The 26,893-nt window shown below is 39.2% G+C and overlaps 1 protein-coding gene across 2 annotated transcripts in view; it reads left to right on the top strand.

The window, feature by feature from the left end:
* Positions 1–26,893, top strand: part of LOC139138948 (proton-coupled zinc antiporter SLC30A1-like) — a 68,478-nt gene that overhangs the window by 19,775 nt on the left and 21,810 nt on the right. The window contains exons 1-3 of one of the 2 annotated variants that reach the window (XM_070707592.1): positions 22,027–22,258; positions 22,416–22,868; positions 25,934–26,159. In XM_070707592.1, the coding sequence (XP_070563693.1) occupies positions 22,683–22,868; positions 25,934–26,159 (412 nt within the window). In that variant the 5' untranslated portion in view covers positions 22,027–22,258; positions 22,416–22,682. Of the gene's footprint in view, positions 1–22,026; positions 22,259–22,415; positions 22,869–25,933; positions 26,160–26,893 lie in introns of those variants that run through there. The other variant, XM_070707584.1, reaches the window with a different exon arrangement.

The following is a 26,893-nucleotide window of genomic DNA, read 5'->3' as shown; positions in this document are numbered from 1 at the left end:
CTAAGCATTAAGCTATCAAAGATTTCCAGCTTCTTCATCAACATGTGTCAAAAATAGTTATTCTCTACATAAACACAGCGGAGCTATATCGGCCGCTAAGTCGCTTGTTGAATCATGAGGTGCTCAATAGGTATGTAAAAATATATTACCCTCCCGTGGTTTTAATACGCAGGTTTCATACATGGACTGGAGGTACATGTAAAAAATTGCATCCATGGTTCGATTGTTTCATCAAACCTCTATAGACATCGTTGAGGGTGGAGTATAGTGCGGGGGTCTAGTCCTGTCGTTATTTATGGGTCTAAACATGAAAACAAAAAAGAGAGACCAGCAGTACCACGGTCAGAGTGACCTTGGAGGTAAATGGTAGTATACAACCTAAGTGGCATACCAGCTACTCCTGGCAACCCGAAAAATGATGAAGTACTTCAGTACTTGTCGCCAGACTTCCCACAGGTGCGTGGGATTGCCCACTCACAGTGGAGGGACCGTGGCTCACTGGAAGAATGGTATAGGCCGGTACTCTTCACTCTGGACACTCCATGCACATGTGAGTCTTCCTTACCGTACTCTACGCCCCTATAATATGGGAAAAGATGAATTTCCAAGTATTAACTGAAAGATTACCATGTGAAAGGATGACTTTGGCAGTTTCTATAATTCATAAAATGATGGCTTTGTCAATAAGTATTCATGAACTAGTGTCTGTAGGCCAGCATATGATCATGAGTGACTGACAATGACCTTGACAAAGACTCAAAACTTTACGTGGCGCGGCGGACTGCATGTAAGGAGCACACGCAAAGTTCAAGGGAAAGCGTCAGTTCAAGTTCATAACAAGGAGAATATAAGGAGGAATTCACCTCATAACCACTGAATGTCTGTGCCGATTTTGTGACGTCAGTAGCAATATGAATAAGTGAAACAGCAGCACCTTGGTCTAGGCCCAGCCCAAGTCTGATCACTGTATTCACAGGGAACTGAGTGACTCCTTGTTTGGTAATTTATTTGTTTATGTGTGTTAGTTTAGTTGTTATATATAATTATTTCCATATACAATAAAGAATGAATAAAGAATAGGTATTGGTCTTCTTGTTTGTCAATGAAGCATAATGTTTGTCTGTATATTTGTTTTTTGTTTGTTTGTTTGTTTACAAGTATAGTCAATAAATGATTCTTCAAGTGTCTAATATAATACTCATCCAAAAAAAGTGAGTATTTAAGAGTGGCGGACATACATGAGTGCTTACATGTAACTCCTCTTAGCAAAAGCTTGGTATACTTAATTTGATATGTGGGATTGTCTTAAACCTTTTAAAGTATCATTTATTGACTATACTTGTAAACAACAAACAAAAAACAAATAAACAAAAAATATACAAAGAAACACTTCCTTGTTGACAAACATGAACACAAATACAAATGTACAACTCTTTATTTGTTCGTAATTGTGTTTGGAAATAATTATACATTACAACAAAACAAACATGCATAACAAGTAAAGAAACAAAAGTTAGCGAGGAGCCAGAGTTCCCTGTAGTCTGATGCATGCTGGGCAAAATTTAAAAAACAACTTTGGATAAACTGTTCATTAAAAGGTTTGGAAACACTTCTTCCTAATGCCAGACTAGGGTTAAAATACAGGTTACAAAGCAATACATTTTTGTAGTATTTTGACTTTTATTCAAGAACATTCTGTCTTTTAATAAATGCACTTCCGAACTCATTCTTTTTAACTTTATAGAAAATCCATAAGAATAGGATAGTGTCAGACAGAAATCGCTCCATGATCCCGGCTCTTCATCATGCATGACCCAGAAACAATTGGTACAGTGTACAGGTCAATAGAAATGGTGTCAGTGGCAACACTCCTTGAATGTTAATTGATGGTGGGAGTGCAGTCTATTGCTGGAGGCTATTGATTGGTGAAAGTGCTGTCAGGTTATTATGCTCATTGACTGTTGTTAGGTAATTTGTGCCTCGAAAGACTGCAACTTTTGCTTAAACTTTCCTCAGCAAACTTTCAACCATTCTCTTTCAAAAGTTAGGAATACATATGTGAGGTACAGTAACTGTGTGCATTGTGGCAGAAACAAATACTCAATGTTTACGCAATAATGCACCTACTCACAGACCATAATGAAAGAAAGGAAACTTGCACAACATAATGTACAAGGAGAAGCCGAGTACATTATGTAACGGTATACTTGTATTTCCATACTCCTGTCCTGAAAACAGTACATGTCACGGTAAGCTAATATAATTGAAAGTAGACCATACACCAGACTCTTTAGAGATTAACCTTGTCATGTCTGATGTGCATGCACTGAAACGGGATATGTCATATCGCCTCAGGGAGAGATCGACAGTCAAATTGCTACAATCATTCTTTGATCTACCACTTTCAGGGACTCATTTTAAAACTCTTGGAGTTTCACCATCTTTTTTTTTTGAAAATCAAAAAATTTGTTTTCCCCCCGTGTTAAGGTGTCAGCCATTTTGAATTTCCAATATCATAAAATATTAGGTGATTTGTTTCTGTAGCACCAAACTTTGCACAATGACCCCTGATTTTTTATTCTTTATTTTGTAAGACAAAGTCCTATCGAGGAAAGTGTATTTGATGAGCAGACTTCCTGGATGATAAAAAGCCTTTTCATGGGTATGCGAAGAAATTGTACCGTTTGTGAAGGATAAATAGACAGCTGTTACACAAGGAGAGAACAGCTCAAGATGATAGATATATACAATACACATAACTTAGTTATGACAATTTTCAATATTTTTGTTTTTATATACAAAAAACAAAATGGCCGTCACAGCTTTGTTAACTCTATGGAGAAAATGAAATTTATGGTTTTCACACAAAATAAGTCAGTGAAAACTTTTTTATTTTCTCAATGAGCTTCAAAATGTGCTCCACAAGTAAAAGACCAAAACAGTATTGTACAAGTTTGATAGTTTGAATATCTGTCCATGAGGCGCATTACAGTATATCCCAATAAGAATGAAAAGTAATAAAAAAAGATGACTTTTTCTGTCTTAATTTGAATTACATTGTCACTATATAATTGTGTTACCCCTATACCATTGATTGATCCACCCACAGTGAGCTGGGATGAAAAGGCTAAAAAAACAATTACTTCTTTTGCTGGCTTAATTTGCAAATTTCTGTGATATTAATTCTGTCATCCCATTATGCAGTTAGATGTACCACAAATCTAGCTGTGAAGGCTAAACTTTATGCATTTCCACTTTGTACCAGAAGATCATTGACCGTACCTTCCATTGCAAAGGCCCTTAATAGTAAGATATTTATTACACATTGCTTTTGAATACTTGGGTTTAAGGACCAAGAACAGGTGGACATTTTCCTGACACTGGCCTGTCAAGTAATAGATTCAGGCAATTGTAACGTGTTTCACATTTTGTACGTAAACTTGGATATTAAGAGAGAAAAATAAGTGTATACCGGTAGTCTGACTCTAAATGGGACAGGTGTATGACAAATTTGTAATTGCAGGAATATTTATTTCATGGCCAGCGTTATACCCAAAGGCAGATGATTGAAGTACATGTATTGTTGGGAGACCATTACTAGCAACTCAAACTTTCATGACATGAATCACCATGGGAGTCAGATTTAAGGTGGTTGGAAAGGCTATTTTTGCACCATTCTTTTCTCAGAGTTAATGTCAAGTTTCAAGTGTTAGAATCAAGATATTTAGTTCAAATTTTCAGGATAACTCCCTTAGTTAATATTTTCTCCAAAGAATATAAAAATGTATATTTGCAGCCATGATTTTGAAATATGACACCAGTAAATATTAAAATTTAATTTTTCATATTTTTTTACATATTTGAATTTAATAATAATTGGATAGTATTAATATTACCAAATTAGTTATAAATATGTTGACACTATTTATTGTAAGATTTGTACGGCAGGATTTGTAAATAAAATTTGTTTTTATGATTTTACATGGGTTTATATATCAAAAAATTATTAAAAATTCTTTCAAATTTCAAAATGTGATTTTTCAAAAAGTACTTCAAATACAGGAAAATTGTGCCGTACAAATCTTATCTGTAACCTTGTTAATAGGCTGTAAAAATTCCATGTCCATATCTCATTTCAAAGTTGGATTAAATTGGTATACAATTATGTAGGAAAACTGTTATTCTGTCAAAAATGTTGAAAACAAGCCATATTTGCACCCCTCTTTTGAAGTCATAGAGCATTTTTTTTTGTTAATCTCACTTTTGACACCTCTTTGACACTCAAGAATCTAAAATGCATTTACAATAGCAGTCACTCACTCTGAATGCCAGCACCGCCTTGTCAAACTTTCCTGAAAAACAGCAAATAATGACTTTTCCCTTTTCAAACATTTTATTAAAAGCTAGGGGACCTCTACCATAGTTAATACACTAAGGACTCCCAACTTCTTCTTATTTGGTCAGTTTTTCAGAAGTTTTAACAGGCTATAACTCTGCAATGCCTTTGGGCCCAAATGTCTAGTTTTTTTTTATTCCACAGAGAATGTTGACTACTTTTATATTTTAATAGTTTTGTTTAAATTTATAACTGACGCTCTAGCCTTTCCAACCACCTTAACCAGCTTTACTGAGAAAGATGAGAACGTATTGATGATTCAGGAGGAATGAATAATGCAGTGAATGTGAGGTATGAAGAGAACATTTTTGACTGAGTCAAAGGAAGACCTGATTCACCATACCATCAATATCCCTAGATATACCGCGGTACCAGGTAGCTCGTGATCATTAACTTTATGGTATAATGTACTAATCATTCAATGTGAGCTCCATTGGCTGTTAGTTGTCTATATTTTTAAAACACATGCGTCAGTCACAATACCGTAGAGGGAGACCAAAAATAAAGCATTGGTTGTCAGCAATTTCATGAAATGAAAAAGTGTTGAATTCTGGGAAGATTTTTGTACTGAAAAACAACAGCGTTGGATTGCAAAAAAATATGCACGCACGCTTATCTTCACAAGTGACTCCCTGAAGATCCAATGGTGAGAGCGTCATCAGTCATATTGTCATCATTACATGTTCTGTGATTATCATATAGATGCATGTCTAGATGCTATCATCCGTGGATATAGACAAGAATATGTGTTACTCCAAACTCAGCAAATGCTGACCTTCAAACAAACCTTCATCATCGTTAAAGTTCTACCATATGACCTTTATTGCTATATGTTCCTGGACAACTGAACGGGACAGAGATCTGGTGAAATCATCAACTACATGATTTTATACAGAAGATTTCTGAGTTTCAATTTGTACATCATAGTCATCTTACTGTAAGAGTGGTTTACATTTGACTGCAGTGTTTTTAATTCGATTTGAACCACGCTACATGTACCTGTAGATTCAATCGCCAAACTGTGAGAAGCAGACACACGGTGAACGTCTGAAAAAGTTAAGCCAAGTCAGTTTACACAGTGTTATCAGCTCCTCTGTCTGTGATGCGGAGTTTATCAGGTAGGTCATCTGCACGTCCTCTCTTGGTTGTGGTGGTCAACAACATTTCACACTCCAAACTTCTCCTCCAAAACAGGTGGTCCGATTACTTTGAAACTGAAGAGGTACGTTCCTTAGGGTGGGCGACCTTTAAAGATTTATGTAAATTGTGTTAAAATTTGCATATGTGTATTTTTGGGCAATTTTTCCAATTTTTGGTCACAACTTATTTGATTGCTTTGAAATTTGGCATGCAGGTTCGTAAGGGTGGTTTTGTCAAAATTGATACTGACTGTGAGAAAAGTTGCATAATTTTGTTTAAGGAGCAATTTTTCCCCAGTTTTGGTCAAAATATTTCTCAAAATGCTTGTCCAGTAGGTTTGAAACTTGTTATGAAGGTTTATTGGATCAAGCTCAGTCAGTTTTTCTTCCAATTGTGGTGAAATTTGCTTTTTAGCTCTGCTGTCAGCAACGCATCTAGCTTATATCTAATAGATGGATGTACAGCAGCTTCCGTTGTCCGTCGTCTGTCATGTCATCTTTTTCGTCTGATAGCTTTGATATGCATGGTTTACAGGTTCCTAGAGGTTGTCTAAATGTGATATATTTAAATTATGATCAAATCTGCAAATTTGTATTTTTGGGCCAATATTTGCCATTTTTAGTCAACAAATTTGTTTCTCAAAAACTAATCATTTGATAACTTTGATATTCAGAACTGTGTATACAGGTTCCTAGAGATGATATATTAAATTATTATGAAATCTGCAATTTTGTATTTTTAGGGCTATTTTTACCATTTATGGTCAAAAAATTTGTTTCTCAAAAACTGCTTGTCTGATAGCTTTGATATTTGATAGACAAGTATATGAATGATCTTAACATTTTACCGTATGTTCAAATTATGATTGAATCTTCGATTGTGTCTTTGCAGCTTTTTTTGCCATTTGGTCAGGCCATCCTGAAATGAGGTATCAAGGATTTCACCTTCTTCATCAATACATGCGTCACAAATAGTTAATCTCTTATAATAGAGGGGAGCTCTATCAATGGCCATTAGGTCGCTTGTTTGTATCTTGCAGGCAATTTTTCTGATTTTTATCAAAATAAACCTTCTGTAATCACTCTTCTGATTGCTTTGAAATTTGATGTGAAGGTCCTTAGGGATGATCTATATCAGTTTTGTACAAATTTCAGGGAAACTTGTTCTGTTGTAGTGTATTTTTTTGAGCAACTTTTCCTGTGTCAGTTTTGGTCTGAATATTCCAAAAATGATGGTCACCAGTTGGATTTTTCCCATCCCCTAAATATAGCCTATTAAAGGCAAACTGTAAAATCATCAATTTTATGAGGATTTAATTTGACTATTTTGATGTTTGAGACATTTCATTAGCATTTAATTTCAATGATTTGTGTCTGTAAAACAATGAATTCCATTGTTGTATAACATTTTCACAGGGATTTAATTTAGCAGATTTTGTGTTTCAGTGAAAATGGTGAAATTAAATCCAAGTGAATAATTGATGCTTTCATTGTATTCAGAAATTTTCTATTTACCGGTATATTCAAATCTGTCCATATAGCTCATTAGTATTGACAAACCAGGAACACTTGTTATCTTAATTATCTTAAATATCACAGGGGAGCTATACCGGTATCTGTGCCAGATCATTCTTTTTCTATCAAGAGAATAATACACAGGAATGGTAATTATGTCTTTGTAAAGGGTTCTAAAATGCATAATTTAGGATCTATGCGTTTTGTTATACCGGTACAGCCTTGTTCTACAAAACCTAAACCACTTTGTCGTGGCTGAAAATCTGCCAAGCTAGATGTTATACTAAGAGATAGTCTATATAGATGCCACCGTAACCATGTATACTGTAAGTGTAAGATGCTCAACAATGATACTGTGTATGTTCAACATGGAAGCATTAATATTGAAGTACAGAAAAGTTCTCTTCTTCCACTGTGAATTAGCAAAACAGACATGTTTCGAACAAATCTCTTGTCCTTCATCAGTGTCCACACTTGATCTGACAGAAAGATCCAAATGCAGGCATTTAAACAGCTGGAGGTGTGAACAAACTTGAGGTGTGAAAACGTTTCATTGTCACAAAGAATGTGTCAAGTATGGCAGACAGTCCATGTAGCCGATAATGACATGCTAATTAGATGCATGTGTACGGAGTTACAAGTTGGCCTTGCGGAGTTCCAGTATATCTGTGTCAAGTATCAACTAAAGTTACACTATTACACAGTAGAAGCGAGATTGTTGTTACACCTATATTACTACCTTACCTACGTCTGATTAACCCGGCCTCTGTACGAAGTTGCGTACTAAGTTATGAAGTTAGATAGGACTGGTTGAGGGCGTCCTACACATTCCAGTGTGTACGTCGGGGGGGGGGGGGGGGGGGGGGGTAGAGAGTTACAGTAAGGGAACTATGCGGGCGGCCTGTAACAAGTGCGTACTTACATAGTTACAGAGTTAGGCTGGGGAACTATGCGGGGGGCCTGTATCAAGTTGCGTACTTACTTAGTTACAGAGTTAGGCTGGGTGAACTACGCGGGGGGCCTGTATCAAGTTGCGTACTTACTTAGTTACAGAGTTAGGCTGGGTGAACTACGCGTGGGCCTGTATCAAGTTGCGTACTTACTTAGTTACAGAGTTAGGCTGGGTGAACTACGCGGGGGCCTGTATCAAGTTGCGTACTTACTTAGTTACAGAGTTAGGCTGGGTGAACTACGCGGGGGCCTGTATCAAGTTGCGTACTTACTTAGTTACAGAGTTAGGCTGGGTGAACTACGCGGGGGCCTGTATCAAGTTGCGTACTTACTTAGTTACAGAGTTAGGCTAGGTGAACTACGCGGGGGCCTGTATCAAGTTGCGTACTTACTTAGTTACAGAGTTAGGCTGGGGAACTACGCGGAGGGCCTGTATCAAGTTGCGTACTTACTTAGTTACAGAGTTAGGCTAGGGAACTACGCGGGGGCCTGTATCAAGTTGCGTACTTACTTAGTTACAGAGTTAGGCTGGGTGAACTACGCGGGGGCCTGTATCAAGTTGCGTACTTACTTAGTTACAGAGTTAGGCTAGGGGAACTACGCGGGGGCCTGTATCAAGTTGCGTACTTACTTAGTTACAGAGTTAGGCTGGGTGAACTACACTGGGGCCTGTATCAAGTTGCGTACTTACTTAGTTACAGAGTTAGGCTAGGGGAACTACGCGGAGGCCTGTATCAAGTTGCGTACTTACTTAGTTACAGAGTTAGGCTGGGTGAACTACGCGGGGGGCCTGTATGAAGTTGCGTACTTACTTAGTTACAGAGTTAGGCTGGGTGAACTACGGGGGGCCTGTACGAAGTTGCGTACTTACTTAGTTACAGAGTTAGGCTGGGTGAACTACGCGGGGGCCCATATCAAGTTGTGTACTTACATGGTTAGAGAGTTAGGCTAGGGGAACTATGCCGGGCCCTCTACCAAGTTGCGTACTTACTTAGTTACAGAGTTAGGCTGGGGAACAATGTAGCATTTGAAAACCTTAACATCACAATTTCTTGACTTCAAAACACATACGAAGGTATAATGTTACAATGTCATAACAAATCGCATTTCTTCAAATATATGTTAGATGTGAAACCCCGATTTTATGATAATATTTTCATTGAAAATCTGCGTCCACGAAACACACTCACTTCATTCATTTTGTCATAAATTTCATCTTCTTTTCACTGCCATGGTTTTGTCTGATTCATAGTCTACTTTTCTGTTTACGCATTTGTAAGTGTTTCTTGCTGTCTATTAACTAGTTGCCCTACCACCCTGCACGTCAAGGTACATGCCATAGGCAGGGTTTGTAAGTTATGTTATGTATCATGTGTGTGTGTGTGTGTGTGTGTGTGTGTGTGTGTGTGTTCGTGTTAGCACTGTGTGTCTGTGTTCGTGTTAGCAATATGCCGGCTCATTTTTATCAGGTGTCCTTCCTTTGACCATCGATGGAAACTGCTAATTGGCGGGCGAATATGCGGAGCAAACTTCGTTCTCTATTGTTATGTTATCTAATGTTATCTTTATTTATTAAAGTGTCATGTGTGGACTTATATAATGCCACACCCAGCCCCTACGGCTTACAAGACACTGGAGTAATACAGTTCTTTAAGTTATGAATAAATAAGCGTAAACATACTTAAACATTCTCTTACAAAAAGCATTTACTTACAAATTCATTCATTTCCGATTTGGCGCTAACTCTCCTGTGAATGCACTCCATTACCCGTTTATTCGATTTTCCATTTTCCCCTGTTAACTATTTCATCGGAATCGCACATATACTCAAGACCATATACTTGCTTTAGTACGACCATTCTTTTGCGTTTTCTATGTTCTTTCGGTTCACTTTCTGCCGCCATTACAACTAGCCTTTGCCCGAAATTGTTTTCACAAAAATGTGAAAGAGGCTCCCCCCTTACTATCCAAAATGTTTTTTTTTAAATTTGTGTTTGATTCGTTTTCGATATGTGTTCCTACATTCTTATCCGATTGTTTGTGTTCATATAATGTTTGTTTAGCTTCGGATATGTGTAGGGATTTGCATTAGTGTGTACGGTAATGTTTTGTTTGTGTGGGGAAAGCTTATTTCATAGAGCCCCCGCGTAGTTGGCCCAGCCTAACTCTGTAACTAAGTAAGTACGCAACTTGATACAGCCCCCCGCTTAGTTGGCCCAGCCTAACTCTGTAACTAAGTAAGTACGCAACTTGATACGGGCCCACGCGTAGTTGGCCCAGCCTAACTCTGTAACTAAGTAAGTACGCAACTTGATACAGGCCCCCGCGTAGTTGGCCCAGCCTAACTCTGTAACTAAGTAAGTACGCAACTTGATACAGGCCCCCGCGTAGTTGGCCCAGCCTAACTCTGTAACTAAGTAAGTACGCAACTTGATACAGCCCCCCCCCCCCCCCCGTAGTTCCCCCAGCCTAACTCTGTAACTAAGTAAGTACGCAACTTGATACAGCCCCCGCGTAGTTGGACCCAGCCTAACTCTGTAACTAAGTAAGTACGCAACTTGATACAGGCCCCGCATAGTTGGCCCAGCCTAACTCTGTAACTAAGTAAGTACGCAACTTGATACAGGCCCCCGCGTAGTTCCCCAAGCCTAACTCTGTAACTAAGTAAGTACGCAACTTGATACAGGCCCCCGCGTAGTTGGCTCAGCCTAACTCTGTAACTAAGTAAGTACGCAACTTCATACAAGCCCCCGCGTAGTTCCCCAAGCCTAACTCTGTAACTAAGTAAGTACGCAACTTCATACAGGCCCCCGCGTAGTTCCCCAGCCTAACTCTGTAACTAAGTAAGTACGCAACTTGATACAGGCCCCCGCGTAGTTAATCCAGCCTAACTCTGTAACTTAGTAAGTACGCAACTTGATACATGCACCCGTGTAGCTCTCCCAGCATAACTCTGTAACTAAGTAAGTACGCAACTTCATACAGGCCCCCGCGTAGTTTCCCCCAGCCTAACTCTGTAACTAAGTAAGTATGCAACTCCATACAGGCCCCCGCGTAGTTGGCCCAGCCTAACTCTGTAACTAAGTAAGTACGCAACTTCATACAGGCCCCCGCGTAGTTCCCCCAGCCTAACTCTGTAACTAAGTAAGTACGCTACTTGATACAAGCCCCCGCGTAGTTGTCCCAGCCTAACTCTGTAACTAAGTAAGTACGCAACTTCATACAGGCCCCCGCGTAGTTCCCCAGCCTAACTCTGTAACTAAGTAAGTACGCAACTTCATACACACCCCCGCGTAGTTCCCCAGCCTAACTCTGTAACTAAGTAAGTACGCAACTTGATACAGGCCCCCGCGTAGTTGCCCAGCCTAACTCTGTAACTAAGTAAGTACGCAACTTGATACAGGCCCCCGCGTAGTTGGCCCAGCCTAACTCTGTAACTAAGTAAGTACGCAACTTCATACAGGCCCCCGCGTAGTTCCCCCAGCCTAACTCTGTAACTAAGTAAGTACGCAACTTGATACAAGCCCCCGCGTAGGTGGCCCAGCCTAACTCTGTAACTAAGTAAGTACGCAACTTCATACAGCCCCGCGTAGTTCCCCAGCCTAACTCTGTAACTAAGTAAGTACGCAACTTGATACAAGCCCCCGCGTAGTTGGCCCAGCCTAACTCTGTAACTAAGTAAGTACACAACTTCATACAGGCCCCCGCGTAGTTCCCCCAGCCTAACTCTGTAACTAAGTAAGTACGCAACTTGATACAGGCCCCCGCGTAGTTGGCCCAGCCTAACTCTGTAACTAAGTAAGTACGCAACTTGATACAAGCCCCCGCGTAGTTCCCCTAGCCTAACTCTGTAACTAAGTAAGTACGCAACTTGACTTATACAAGCCCCCCGCGTAGTTGCCCAAGCCTAACTCTGTAACTAAGTAAGTACGCAACTTCATACAGGCCCCCGCGTAGTTCCCCAAGCCTAACTCTGTAACTAAGTAAGTACGCAACTTGATACAGGCCCCCGCGTAGTTGGCCCAGCCTAACTCTGTAACTAAGTAAGTACGCAACTTCATACAGGCCCCCGCGTAGTTGGCCCAGCCTAACTCTGTAACTAAGTAAGTACGCAACTTGATACAGGCCCCCGCGTAGTTTGCCCAGCCTAACTCTGTAACTAAGTAAGTACGCACTTGATACAGGCCCCGCGTAGTTTGCCCAGCCTAACTCTGTAACTAAGTAAGTACGCAACTTGATACAAGCCCCCGCGTAGTTTGCCCAGCCTAACTCTGTAACTAAGTAAGTACGCAACTTGATACAGGCCCCCGCGTAGTTCCCCTAGCCTAACTCTGTAACTAAGTAAGTACGCAACTTGATACAAGCCCCCGCGTAGTTGGCCCTGCCTAACTCTGTAACTAAGTAAGTACGCAACTTCATACAGGCCCCGCGTAGTTCCCCCAGCCTAACTCTGTAACTAAGTAAGTACGCAACTTGATACAGGCCCCCGCGTAGTTGCCCAGCCTAACTCTGTAACTAAGTAAGTACGCAACTTGATACAAGCCCCGCGTATTTGCCCAGCCTAACTCTGTAACTAAGTAAGTACGCAACTTGATACAGGCCCCCGCGTAGTTCCCCCAGCCTAACTCTGTAACTAAGTAAGTACGCAACTTGATACAAGCCCCCGCGTAGTTGGCCCAGCCTAACTCTGTAACTAAGTAAGTACGCAACTTCATACAGGCCCCCGCGTAGTTCCCCCAGTCTAACTCTGTAACTAAGTAAGTACGCAACTTGATACAAGCCCCCGTGTAGTTGGCCCAGCCTAACCCTGTAACTAAGTAAGTACGCAACTTCATACAGGCCCCCGCGTAGTTCCCCTACCCTGAACTCTGTAACTAAGTAAGTACGCAACTTGATACAAGCCCCCGCGGAGTTGGCCCAGCCTAACTCTGTAACTAAGTAAGTACGCAACTTGATACAAGCCCCCGCGTAGTTCCCCTAGCCTAACTCTGTAACTAAGTAAGTACGCAACTTGATACAGGCCCCCGCGTAGTTCCCGAAGCCTAACTCTGTAACTAAGTAAGTACGCAACTTCATACAGGCCCCCGCGTAGTTGGCCCAGCCTAACTCTGTAACTAAGTAAGTACGCAACTTGATACAGGCCCCCGCGTAGTTGGCCCAGCCTAACTCTGTAACTAAGTAAGTACGCAACTTGATACAGGCCCCCGCGTAGTTGGCCCAGCCTAACTCTGTAACTAAGTAAGTACGCAACTTGATACAGGCCCCCGCGTAGTGGCCCAGCCTAACTCTGTAACTAAGTAGTACGCAACTTCATACAGGCCCCCGCGTAGTTGGCCCAGCCTAACTCTGTAACTAAGTAAGTACGCAACTTGATACAGGCCCCCGCGTAGTTGGCCCAACCTAACTCTGTAACTAAGTAAGTACGCAACTTGATACAGGCCCCCGCGTAGTTTACCAGCCTAACTCTGTAACTAAGTAAGTACGCAACTTCACACAGGCCCCCGCGTAGTTCCCCTAGCCTAACTCTGTAACTAAGTAAGTACGCAACTTGATACAGGCCCCCGTGTAGTTGGCCCAGCCTAACTCTGTAACTAAGTAAGTACGCAACTTCATACAGGCCCCCGCGTAGTTGGCCCAGCCTAACTCTGTAACTAAGTAAGTACGCAACTTGATACAAGCCCCCGCGTAGTTGGCCCAGCCTAACTCTGTAACTAAGTAAGTACGCAACTTCATACAGGCCCCCGCGTAGTTCCCCCAGCCTAACTCTGTAACTAAGTAAGTACGCAACTTCATACAGGCCCCCGCGTAGTTGGCCCAGCCTAACTCTGTAACTAAGTAAGTACGCAACTTCATACAGGCCCCCGCATAGTTCCCCCAGCCTAACTCTGTAACTAAGTAAGTACGCAACTTGATACAGGCCCCCGCGTAGTTGGCCCAGCCTAACTCTGTAACTAAGTAAGTACGCAACTTGATACAGGCCCCCGCGTAGTTGCCCAAGCCTAACTCTGTAACTAAGTAAGTACGCAACTTGATACAAGCCCCCGCGTAGTTGGCCCAGCCTAACTCTGTAACTAAGTAAGTACGCAACTTCATACAGGCCCCCGCGTAGTTCCCCTACCCTAACTCTGTAACTAAGTAAGTACGCAACTTGATACAAGCCCCCGCGTAGTTGGCCCAGCCTAACTCTGTAACTAAGTAAGTACGCAACTTCATACAGGCTCCCGCATATATGGCCCAGCCTAACTCTGTAACTAAGTAAGTACGCAACTTGATACAGGCCCCCGCGTAGTTCCCGAAGCCTAACTCTGTAACTAAGTAAGTACGCAACTTCATACAGGCCCCCGCGTAGTTGGCCCAGCCTAACTCTGTAACTAAGTAAGTACGCAACTTCAACAGGCCCCCGTGTAGTTGGCCCAGCCTAACTCTGTAACTAAGTAAGTACGCAACTTGATACAGGCCCCCGCGTAGTTGGCCCAGCCTAACTCTGTAACTAAGTAAGTACGCAACTTGATACAGGCCCCCGCTTAGTTGTACCAGCCTAACTCTGTAACTAAGGCAAGTACGCAACTTCACACAGGCCCCCGCGTAGTTCCCTAGCCTAACTCTGTAACTAAGTAAGTACGCAACTTGATACAGGCCCCTGCGTAGTTGGCCCAGCCTAACTCTGTAACTAAGTAAGTACGCAACTTCATACAGGCCCCCGCGTAGTTGGCCCAGCCTAACTCTGTAACTAAGTAAGTACGCAACTTGATACAAGCCCCCGCGTAGTTGGCCCAGCCTAACTCTGTAACTAAGTAAGTACGCAACTTCATACAGGCCCCCGCGTAGTTCCCCTAGCCTAACTCTGTAACTAAGTAAGTACGCAACTTGATACAAGCCCCCGCGTAGTTGGCCAGCCTAACTCTGTAACTAAGTAAGTACGCAACTTCATACAGGCCCCCGCGTAGTTCCCCAAGCCTAACTCTGTAACTAAGTAAGTACGCAACTTGATACAAGCCCCCGCGGAGTTGGCCCAGCCTAACTCTGTAACTAAGTAAGTACGCAACTTCATACAGGCCCCCGCGTAGTTCCCCTAGCCTAACTCTGTAACTAAGTAAGTACGCAACTTGATACAAGCCCCCGCGTAGTTGGCCCAACCTATCTCTGCTACTAAGTAAGTACGCAACTTGATACAGGCCCCTGCGTAGTTGGCCCACCCTAACTACAGACAACCCTCTCCCCCCCCATTACCATATTTGCCCTGGACTCATTAGCATAATTTTCGTGTACCCCTATATTCGTGTCGGCTACATGGACTATCTACCTCAAGTATGGACATTGAATTGTCCACTGACTTTCAGTATGTCACCAACATAAAAAATCCACCACTCAACACTAATGTTGGAAAATATGAGATACCAAACATCTATGGTGACATCCTGAAATTCAGTGGACAATGAAACGTTTTCACACCTCAAGTTTATTCACACCTCCAGCTGTTTAAATGCCTCCATTTGGATCTTTCTGTCACTGATGAAGGTCAAGAGATTTGTTCGAAACATGTCTGTTTTGCTAATTCACAGTGGAAGAAGAGAACTTTTCTGTACTTCAATGCTCAACAATGGTTCCGATTTTAGTCTTTAAGTGTTCGTCAAAGAAAGGCTGTCAGCAGCTTAATTAACTTTCCAACAATTTACTTCTGCCATTGTACGTATGAAGTTTCAACCGTTTTGTGGTCAGATTTTCAGGCTCCAAAACTTCCATTTATGGGAGTGTTTGATGTCGAATGCAATTTTCTTTGCCGTACATGTAGTTAGATTTTATGGGCCAGTAGTTTAACTTTTGTTGATTTTTGTACTGGTATGTCAGTTGACAGTTTATGATCTACTTCCCAAAACATGTTATATCTACTATTTTGCAGTGTCAAATTTATAGAGTGCACTGTAAAATTTATAATCGATATATTGTTTACATTGTAATTCTAGTCTAGGCCAGAATTCACTGGTCAACAAAGCAGGTTGATTTTTTCCCATCCCCCAAAATAGCCTACAGCATACTGTAAAATCATGAATTTTCATGATGATTTAATTTCACTATTTTGATGTTTGAGACATTTCATTCGGATCTAATTTCACTGATTTTGCTGTAAGAAATACATTCTATTGTTATTTAACATTTTCAATGGGATTTAATTAAGAGAATTGTATGTTTCTGTGAAAAATAGTGAAATTAAATCCCAGTTATGTTTTCACAGTATTCAGAAATTTTCTTCTGATATTCAAATCTGTTCCATATGTTCATTAGTATACCCTTAATTGACAAACCAACAACACTTGTTATCTTAATTATCTTAAATATCACAGGGGAGCTATATCTGTGCTAGGTACATGTAGCTCATTTTCTCTCAGAGAATAATTTATAAGAATGATAATTATGTCTTTGTAAAAGGTACTAAAATGCATACTTCAGGATCTATGCTTTTTGTTATGCAGCCTTGTTTAATAAATCCTAAACCACTTTAGTAGAGGCTGAAAATCTGCCAAGCTAGATTTCATACTCAGAGATACCGGTAGATATATAGATGCCACAGTAACCGTGTACATGTACTGTACTGGTAAGTGTCAGATACTCAACAATGGTTCAGATTTCAGTCTTGAAGTGTTTAATAATTGTGAAAAAGCTTTTAACAGCGTAACTTTCCAACAATTATACTTCTGCCATCGTACGTATGAAGTTTCAACCGTTTTGTCATCAGATTTTCAGGCTCCAAAACTTACATTTAGGGGAGTGTTTGACATCAAATGCAATTTTCTTTGCCATACATGTAGTTAGGTTTTACAGGGCCAGTTAACTTTTATGGATGTTTTATGTCAGTTGAAAGTTCATGATCTACTTCCCAAAGCATGTTATATCTACTGTTTTGTTTGTTGATACAAAAAGAGTGCGTTGTAAAATTAATAATATTGTTTACATTTTAATTCTAGTCCAGGCCAGCCAGAATATACTTGTCAACAACGCAGTGTTACATGTAAAGGCTGAGCTGACAATACTGTGTATCTCTACATGCATTGAAGATTAGAACATTGTAGGCAGGCATAGTTGACATTAAAAACAATCAGTGATAAAAGAGGTCTACATTTATGTAGCTACTGGCCCACTTTATAGTCCCTTAGGAAATGGTGCAGATGTTACACTGTCAATATTGAGTAACAGTCTTGTGTGTTCAAGTAGTCAATTTATACTGGTATACTGTACCGTACATTACCGTACCTCGGTTGACCAATATAGACCAAAGAATTGCAGAATGTTGTCACGTTCCTCAGGGTATTTGGACCATGTAGTGGGCGTGCTACTTATTAGGTGATGTATATGACATCAACTCAGTGAGCCATTGGATAACATTATGATAAGTGTATGACAGGCAGGTGTTTAATCAGGCTAAAAAGGTGATATTGAGTTTTAAATTAATGTTGTCATGCACACCAGTTATTGATTTCGCGCAGCGTTTAGTATCATAACAGTGAAATATTACTTTATAGAAACAGCAATTCTATGATTGCTAATCCTTCTGTGGCTTGACTCATATTGGTTATAGACAACTATCCGATGCTCTTTGCAGTCACAGTTGTCTGACCTCATAAACGGGTGTCACCAATGCATTGAAGATGTCATCAGAAGCTGTCACTGTGACATCTGCCCACTCCCAGTTTGAAAGTGCAGTGCAGGGGTGAAGGACAAAAAGGTCATCCGAACATGTACGCTGGCCTTTTTTCACATGGCATATTAAAAACCTTGTCCTTTAAATGACAATTTGTTCTCGAGCATGAACTGCTTGTTTTAAAACTTAGAAAATGGTGTACTGGTATATCCTAAGGACCCTAAAGACATTTAAAGTTGGAACAGAAAATGATGTTCATGTTCCTAATAAGGGCCCAAAAAGACATTTTAAGTTGTAACGTGATCCATAAGATACATTCACAACAAAGCCCTGCATGTTTATATCATCAGAGCAGACTGTATCTGAAGGTACTTAAAAGCCAGATGTTTTATTCCCACATCAATAAAATAAGGTTATACACAAAACAAGGAGATTTATGTTGGAGTACATCATGCAGCAGAGATACATGTACTGTCCAAGACGTGTAGGGTCAAGGACAATGTCGATCGAAGCAGATGATGTATGTGGACAATCCTGTTTGTGAATAACCTTATTATTATGCACCATTTTAGTCCAATTTTACCACAAAAAAGTCAAAATTAGGACATTTTTAGGATGTCCTTCATGCACTGCTGTGAGTGAGCATTAAGGCTGGGAATGCGTTATAGCGCTTCCACTAAGCGCATAGCCTGGTTTGCATAGAACGAAGTACGCCATGTCGAAGTTTAGTATTGGACTCTGCATGTACTGTACGACAAACCCTAGAGGCTACAGATGCAGGTGTATAATAATAGGCATTTGTAGTTCTCTTCTGTGAAGTTGAATATCGCCAACTTACATGGCATCCGAAAGCTTGAATGACAGCAATCTGTCCACCAGGAATGATAGAAAAGTTTCATTCATGATATAGTATGCTCTGTAATAACCTTCGTACAGGTATGCTTTCATGCCTTGACTGTCACGCTCCACTTCACAACTAGGTACCAGTACACAGTGACGTTTTCGAATGCATATGTGCCGCAGAAGAAATTAATTCAGTAATCTAAAAATGATTTCCCTTAATCCCTGCGTCTGGTTTATGTCATACCATCTTGTGTGTGTTTGTTTGTTTGTTTGTTTGTACATGTACCAATGTTGAAGGTATCTGTGCATTGCATCAAGCACTTCTGACTGAAAGTGTTTTGGAAGTAACATTGATTTTGAAGTAAATTAGTTTCTGTATTTTCATGGCTAGGCAATATGCATGGAGTTTATTTTAGGCTCAATAAAAAATTGCTTTGTTTTCAGTAACTCAAACTACCCCAGAAAAATCTGCCAACCCTAGGCATTTTTTCTGACTCAAAAAATTTCGAGTTAGTTCTAAATTTTACCATATTTTATGGGTCCCAACTCCCAACTAACAAGAAAATGAATTATTCTGTCCTACTGTACAAGTACCCTAATTTTTGGATTCATGTTGCAATTTAGGTTTGTTGATTCATATGCATAACCTTATACGATTGTATTATATCAAATGATGATGAAATTTGGATATGTAATATTTATGCCAATATTCTCATTTATTTTCAAAACATATTCTCCAAAACTGTCACTTTGATAGTTTCAAAGATTGATCGATACCACTGGTTCCCAGGGATGACCTCAAATTTTGATATGTGAAAATAACAATGAAGCTAAAGCTTCTTTAACCTGTTCACCCCTAATTCCCTGTAAACAGGTCCACACTCACCATAGATAACAATGGGTTTGGCCAAACCATGGTGGTGAAAAGGTTAATCTGTTTAATGTTCACGACGTACTACAGTAGTTCATGTGGGCATGAATTTTAGATCATGCTATGCAGACTCTTCTATCAGTTCACGCTCTAATGGGCCAATTAGTCTCAACCCATCAATGTGGCCTTTAAGCCAATTCTGTAAGCCATTCAGCCAAAAGATTGTTCTTTTTGCCTCAAGAAAAGCTTACATAATACCGTAGATTGGAACCTGGGCTTACTGAAAAAAACATATATGGAAAGTGACACAAAGAGTTAAGTAATGTTAAGCACTACACAGCTGCATATATCCACGATATCCACGATGATTTCTACAAACACTGGTGCCCCACAAGGATGTGTTTTAAGTCCGTTCTTGTTTATCTTGTATACAAATGATTGCCAAAGTAGTTCTCCAACTAGCCCATTTTTCAAATTTTCAGATGATGCAGCTGTACTTGCTCTCCTTAGTGACTTAAACTCGAAAATTGATTACATAAATTCTGTTAAATATTTTTCTGATTGGTGTAGCTCGAATTTCCTAGAGCTAAATGTATCAAAGACGAAAGAGCTTACAATCGACTTTCGTCAGGTTCCTGACCAAAATGACCCGATTTGTATTGATGGAGAACCTGTTGAACAAGTGACCTTTTTCAAGTACCTTGGCGTAATTCTCGACAGTAAACTTTCATTTAGTCATCATACAACAGCCCTTCTAAAGAAATGTCAGCAGAGGTTGCACGTGCTTAGGAGGCTGCGTTCCTTGATGTGGATTCACATCTGTTACTCTTACTATATCGGAGTATTATTGAACCACTTCTGACTTATTGCAATATCTGCTACTTTTCGTTGCTCTCTACCGTAAATCGCAATAAGTTGTTAAAAATCTCGCAAACTGCTGCTAAGATAATTGGTAGACCCACTCCGTCCCTTTCAGTGCTCACGGATAGTGCAATACTGCGCAAAGCACGATCAATCACTGCTGACGTAAACCATCCTTTGTATTCCTCTTATTGAATTATTACCTTCAGGAAGGAGATTTCGCTGCTTGAAGTGTAACAAATTAAGGTTCAGCAAGAGCTTTGTCCCAACAGCCATTAAGAGACTCAATCTCTGAAGTGTATTTTTTTTTCTGTGTGTTTTCTGACTTAGTTTGTGTTTTGTTTTGTTTTGTTTTTTTATGTCTGTCAGGTCGTTATTTCTATCCTCTGAGCTGTAAGGTGATTATCCTTTTTAGGACAATAAAGTATAATAATAATAATAATAATAATAATAATAATATATGCAGTGGTATTTACAGGCATAAACACAACCTGAGTTAGCGGTGTCAAGGTTCACATTAGTCACATGAAATGGTTTATTGGTGATATCATCATCAATATTAGCCTAATTTGACTTGCAAATTCCATAATACGTGTGCAAAAACTAATGTTTGTCTGAAATTTTTAAGTAGACTTTTGGAAATTACTACATGTAGAAACCTCACAACTATGAAAAAAAAAATAATTACTTAAATCTCCCACTGTTTTGGAGACTTTATTAAAAGATCACCTACCAAGATAATCCCTCCACAAGCTATGCTTTGAGTAAATATGAGCAAAAACCCATGAAATTTGTATGACATCTCTAGTGGCAGCGGCCAATTGTTACATGCATTATTTCGTTTTTTAGTAACAATGTCCACCCTGGCTCCCTGAGTATAGGTCTGCCCTCACCACTGATAACAATGTGATTTGGGCCAAACCATGGTGGTGAAAGGGTTTAAGTGCAATGTGACACCACTATTCCAAACATGTATTGACAGGTACAGACGTGATTAGCATCATGTACTGCTGATACCTACATGTAACTGTGACCTAGTGGATAGTTACAAAGATCATAATTGTCTGCATTGTATGACAGGCACAACTATTGTTTTAACCTTTTTACCACCATGGTTTGGCCCAATCCCATTGTTATCAATGGTGAGTGTGGACCTGTTTACAGGAAATTGGGGGTGAAGAGGTTAAGTACATACCGGTATACAGGTATGTGTACACACTCTGCAGCATAATATTTGTTCTGAGTAACTTTGGTTTGCAGATATCTGAGCAGTTGACGCACCTGTAGAAATTATGCAGCACTTTTTAAGGCATTGTATGTAAACTGCTACCGGGTCATAGGACAATTGTTGGCAATACTGCCTGTCATTGAATGGGATCTATAGATTCTGACTAAGATGACTTAACCAGACTCATGACTCACCAGGACTTCAAACAGATTTGTCAGAACTTTACAGAAATATCATATTTTGTAAACCTGAGTTAACACAGGAATTGTTTTTGTTCAGCTCCCTGCTCAGTGGATACTGCTCATAATTACTGGCAGAGCGACATTGAGTTTGTTCTTTACTAATAATCATTCTTTCATGTATAAGTGTGACTAGAGTGTTACCATCATTGGTTTGCTGGGCATCTCCTGAAAATATTCTCAACTTTGTCTGTGTTGAATTTCAATAAAGCAAGTGGATGAAAATTACATTACATTGTTAGAAGTTAAAAACAGTTTTGGAAAATCGTGTCACTTGAGCAAGCAACAAATCTTCACAACAACAGGAATTATGGTGTGGTGTGCAAAAGCATACTGTGTTGCCGATGGGGACTTTGCACACTGTTTATACCTTTTGGTGGCGTGTGCAACTGAGTACAATGGCTTATTCAAACCATTTGTGTGCTTGTACTTGACCGTGATATATTTATACATTTCTTGAATAATTTTCCTGTTCGATTTCCTTTTCTGTAAAAAAGCATGAATTCTGAAGTCTCTCCTTGTTTCAAAACTCGATGAAATTTAGCCAAATCTGACACCTTCTCTGAGTTGTCAGTGGGGTACGTACAGTTTACCATATAGTGACCTTATGGTTGACCATTTCATCCATACCCGATGAGGTCAATGCTTTGACTTCAAGGCCATGTAGAATGGACAAAACAACTTTGTTGAAAGTAGAGATAATTCAGATTTGTAACCGGTACTTTTGTTTTTCAGGTTCCTGGGAAACAACCAGTGTTATTCATATGTAAACAAGATGCTGTAATTGGACTGAGCTCACCTTTTGAAGTTAGATCTGTCTTCCGCAACCTAAACAATTGAAACATTTTTTGTGCACGGCACGCAAATTAGTCGAAGATGTGCAGGGACAGAGTGCAGTTGAACCACTAGAGTTGCTTCAGGTGATAGGAACCGCAGATATTATGTATTGACTGAGGGTGACTCGGGGAAAAGAAAAAAAGGTTTCCGACAAAGTTTTGATAAATGTTGGAGATGGAGCGTGTTTGTGGAAGGACATATCGGATCTCAGCAATGTTAACGCTGACTGGACTTTTCTGTATTGTGGAAGTCATTGTCGGATCAATGACCAATTCCATGAGCCTGGTGACGGATTCATTCCACAAACTCTCAGACGGGATAGCACTGACTGTAGCATTGGTGGCAGCTGTGGTAAGTCTTTTTTTGTCATGCGCTATTTTAGTTCTGTTAACAGAGGTCAAAGCATGTCATTAGGAACAGTAATAAAAGTTTTGAACTTTTTCTAGCTGTCAAAAGCAATTTTATGTGTAATCATCTTTCAAAATCAAGAATTGAATTTGAGTTTGAAGCACTAGGATTCACCCATTCAAATGTTTCGATGAATATTGGAACAAGTCTGATGGCCATTACCAAATATTCGGATTATGTTTCCAAATGTCTGGTATTTAGTGGCTAAAATGAAGCAAAATTTGAAATATAAATTGATTTATTGAGAATGCAACAGTATACTAGCACTTTGAAATGTCTATTTATATATTGCAAATACTGTATTAAGTTTTTTGCACTATTTATAATAAACAGCATAGTACCGGTATACATATTATTTCAGCACCTTGACAAAAAACAATCGATTTTTTCATTGTGTATTTTTGGCCAACAGACCCAAAACAGGTAGGATACAAAGTGTAAAACTTCCTTATGTTCAAGCGTAATTTCATTCATTAATTGAAATGCATGTTTTTCAAAGTAATAATGAAAGACTTTGTGGTCCAAGGTCACATATACAAGTAAATCTGGCAAGTATGGCTAAGCATTGCCCCAATGGAATGTGCAATATTTGTCAAATATGACATTTATTGCTCATAGTTATTGATTGGTATCATAACAATTTGCTTGTAAATCACATTGAGTATTTGAACAGTGCCTGAAACTGGTATCAAACATCTGTTATTTTTTATCCTATTGCTGTCACAATTGACCAACTTTGCATTGTTAGCAAAAATCTTGCAAGTCTATTAATTAAAGTCCACGGCGAAATGTACTAAACCCAATAGCTGCTAGTAATATGAGCCACCTAAATATCACAAGAAAACAGTCAGACTTTCTCTGGCAGCTGCAACCCAGTAAATGTTAATCATGATATCAAACTGCTGTGACTTCAGCCAAATCAATAATCAGATATCCTTGTATAAATATGATAGAGATATTTGCCTACATGCTCAAATTTATCACCAATTCAACCAGCAGGGGTCAAAGGTCATATATTTGCGATTGTCTAAAGCAGAAGCTGGTTCATGTGTACGGGCCACATGTACACAGCATACCTGGTTGGTCACACTGCCATGGTACTTTTAGGTTGTCTGTGTGCAGTGCAGTCTAGTGGAGATTGGACCCGTTAGTGTTTTGAAATGTGACTGATGATGTGTACCCATAAATTGACACTTGACAGATTCAATAAAGTTCTGTTTAATGTGCAGAAAGTGTCACAGTATATTTGCTCGCTCTAGTATTTGTCTGATGGTAGGACATTTCCAGAAATTTCTAAGTTCCTTCAAAGAGACACATTATATCAAACAGCTTGCAGGCTATGACGTAAGTCAAGCCACCACACATTGTTCTCTCAGACTATTGCACAAAAGGGTGTTTACAATGTACGTGTATTATCATTACAGAGTGTCTTGCCCACCAGATCTACCATATCCATAGACTATAGACCATAGACCTGTTCTCCTTGAACTGTGCCTATGATCAATGCAATAAATAAGTCTTTCCATTTTGACATTGCTTATTGCAGAACTTCCTGTTTATTGTCAACCAATTTATGGCCTTAGTGTATAATCATAAAAAAACAGCAGCTCAGGTTTTATAGTACTCTTCACAATGTTTTGTTTGATATTTAAACAGCTTTTACTTGGTCAACTCCCAATAGCATGCACAAATATATATCTGGGTTTACAGCTGTAACCTTTTGTTTAAATTTTCTCCTATTTTTATTCATTGTTTAAGTACTTTTTCTGTTTCTCATCAAATCATGTACAAACAAGTAGTCTCCAACTGACTGATAAAACTTTTTGAAAGTGGTGTTAGTTTTAGTGTTGTGTTGCTCAGTGGTAAACAAATTCTAGTCCAGACCATGTGTCTACAGTATTATTCCAAATTGTATACGATGTATTGACTGTGTGCATTGACGTAAGAGGGACACAAAATCAATGTCCATGCAAAGAATAAGAATGCACTAAATTCCTACAATAAAAAATGATGAAAATTCTCTCCAAAGTGAAGGTTAAAGAATCTACAGCCTTCAAAGTGAAAGTTTTGCCCTTTGACCATGCTAAATGAAACCGTAAAAACCTATTCTATTTCATAATTAAAAATAACAAGAAAGTGGCCATGCTGAATGTTTTCAATTTTAAAAGCAAAGATCCTCAATTTTACAAATATTTTAAAATTAAAAAAAACCAAAAGTTTCTGTTGGCTCATTTTGTGGATAGAAAGTTTTTAATTTTCGCAATAGCAACTCTTTTAATATATCTGTTCTTTTAAAACTTTCAAAATGAGCCCAAGTGAAATATACCAGTGAAGAATTTTGTAGTTTGGAACTTCTGAACTTTGTCTACAAGGTGCATTCCCAAAGTATTGTACCCAAATCCATACATCAATTCTGAGAAACAACCAACAATTTTAGCATTGATTAGACTGATGCTATCATAACAGTGCCAGCTTCTCACTTCATGACCCCCAGTCAAACCAGCAGACAAATCAACAGCACATATCCCAATTGTAGTTTTTGCACTGTACGGTAGCAGGACTGTGTACACAACACTGACCACTGTCTGTCAATATTTTTGCAGTATCAACGGTGGTGCATTCGTTGAACTACCGTAATGGATCAGTAGTCAACAAGCATGTTACACAATCACACATTTCATTTACAAAGGAAATACATGGTATTTGAACTTGTCATGTAGAAAGTAGACCAAGAAACTGTAGTTTGGATATGATGTCCTAACTATAACTTTCTCATCTGGCACAAAAATATCGTGAAAAATTGTCAAAAGTTACCATCACGGTGCATTAATAGTTTCTGATTGTGGACATTCACTTTCGATAGCAGAATTGGACCAAAATTTATTGTAAAAATCTTGAATTTATCTTTTGAAATGTCACTACACCAGGAAATACGTACTCAAGAAATTATAATCCATTGAGAGAAGATTTAAGTGACTTTAAATTTCCTTGTTTTTTTGTCTCTGTAGATGGCAAGCAAAGGTCATTCTCCGCGGAATACATACGGATGGATCCGAGCTGAAATCCTGGCAGCGTTGGTGAATGCCGTGTTTCTTATTGCACTGTGCTTTTCGCTGTTTGTAGAGTCGTTACAGAGATTAATCGTCTTGGAAGAAATTGAAGATCCTGTCTTGATTGCCGCTGTCGGAGGAGGAAGTCTATTTATAAATATTGTAGGAATTTTATTATTTATTGGTGAGTGATGAAGCAGTTGTTTTAAGTTTCTCTTACTGCCACAATCGTCATAAGAATTAATATACATTTACCTTGCACAATATACATTGCACTTTGAAATATTCATTTTCTCTTAAGGTAGTAATACTGTATCCTTGAAAGTGACTGAAACTTTTGTTCAATTTTCCTTAATGAAACTCAACTATTCTCTTACCAAATCAACAATAACCTAACTGAAAATGCTCACGGTTTCATTATATATATATATATTTAAACTTTTGCCACAAGTTTGCAACTTCATCGAAAGTGTTCATGGTCAACATCATGAAGACTGTTCACCACATCACCATCAGATATGCAAATTATAAATTACCTGACATGGAAATGCAAAATGACTTTCAATATTGTTTTACCTGGTATCATCAATTTACATAGCATGTTTCACCAACTTTGATCAAGTAAATCCTGGTATATATCCCTAATTAGGAAAGTTCATTAAATATGCAAATTACAAATCCGCTGAAAAAAATGCTAAATGACTTTGAATAATGTAATCATCGTGTCTTCAATGTACATAGCAAGTTTCATCAACTTTGGTTGAGTCAATCAAGATATATTATATATCCTTTATTATAACACGCCACATGCTCATTCCGTGTCGCGATTCGCCAGAATACATCACGTGACGAGAAAATAGATACGTCTAATCCCCACCGGATCGACAAAAGTGACGTCAGAGGGTATTTTTTGAAAAG

This window comes from Ptychodera flava, chromosome 1 (assembly GCF_041260155.1).
Source record: "Ptychodera flava strain L36383 chromosome 1, AS_Pfla_20210202, whole genome shotgun sequence".
NCBI classification, from domain to species: Eukaryota; Metazoa; Hemichordata; class Enteropneusta; family Ptychoderidae; genus Ptychodera; species Ptychodera flava.
This window is presented reverse-complemented; position numbering and strand designations above follow the sequence as displayed.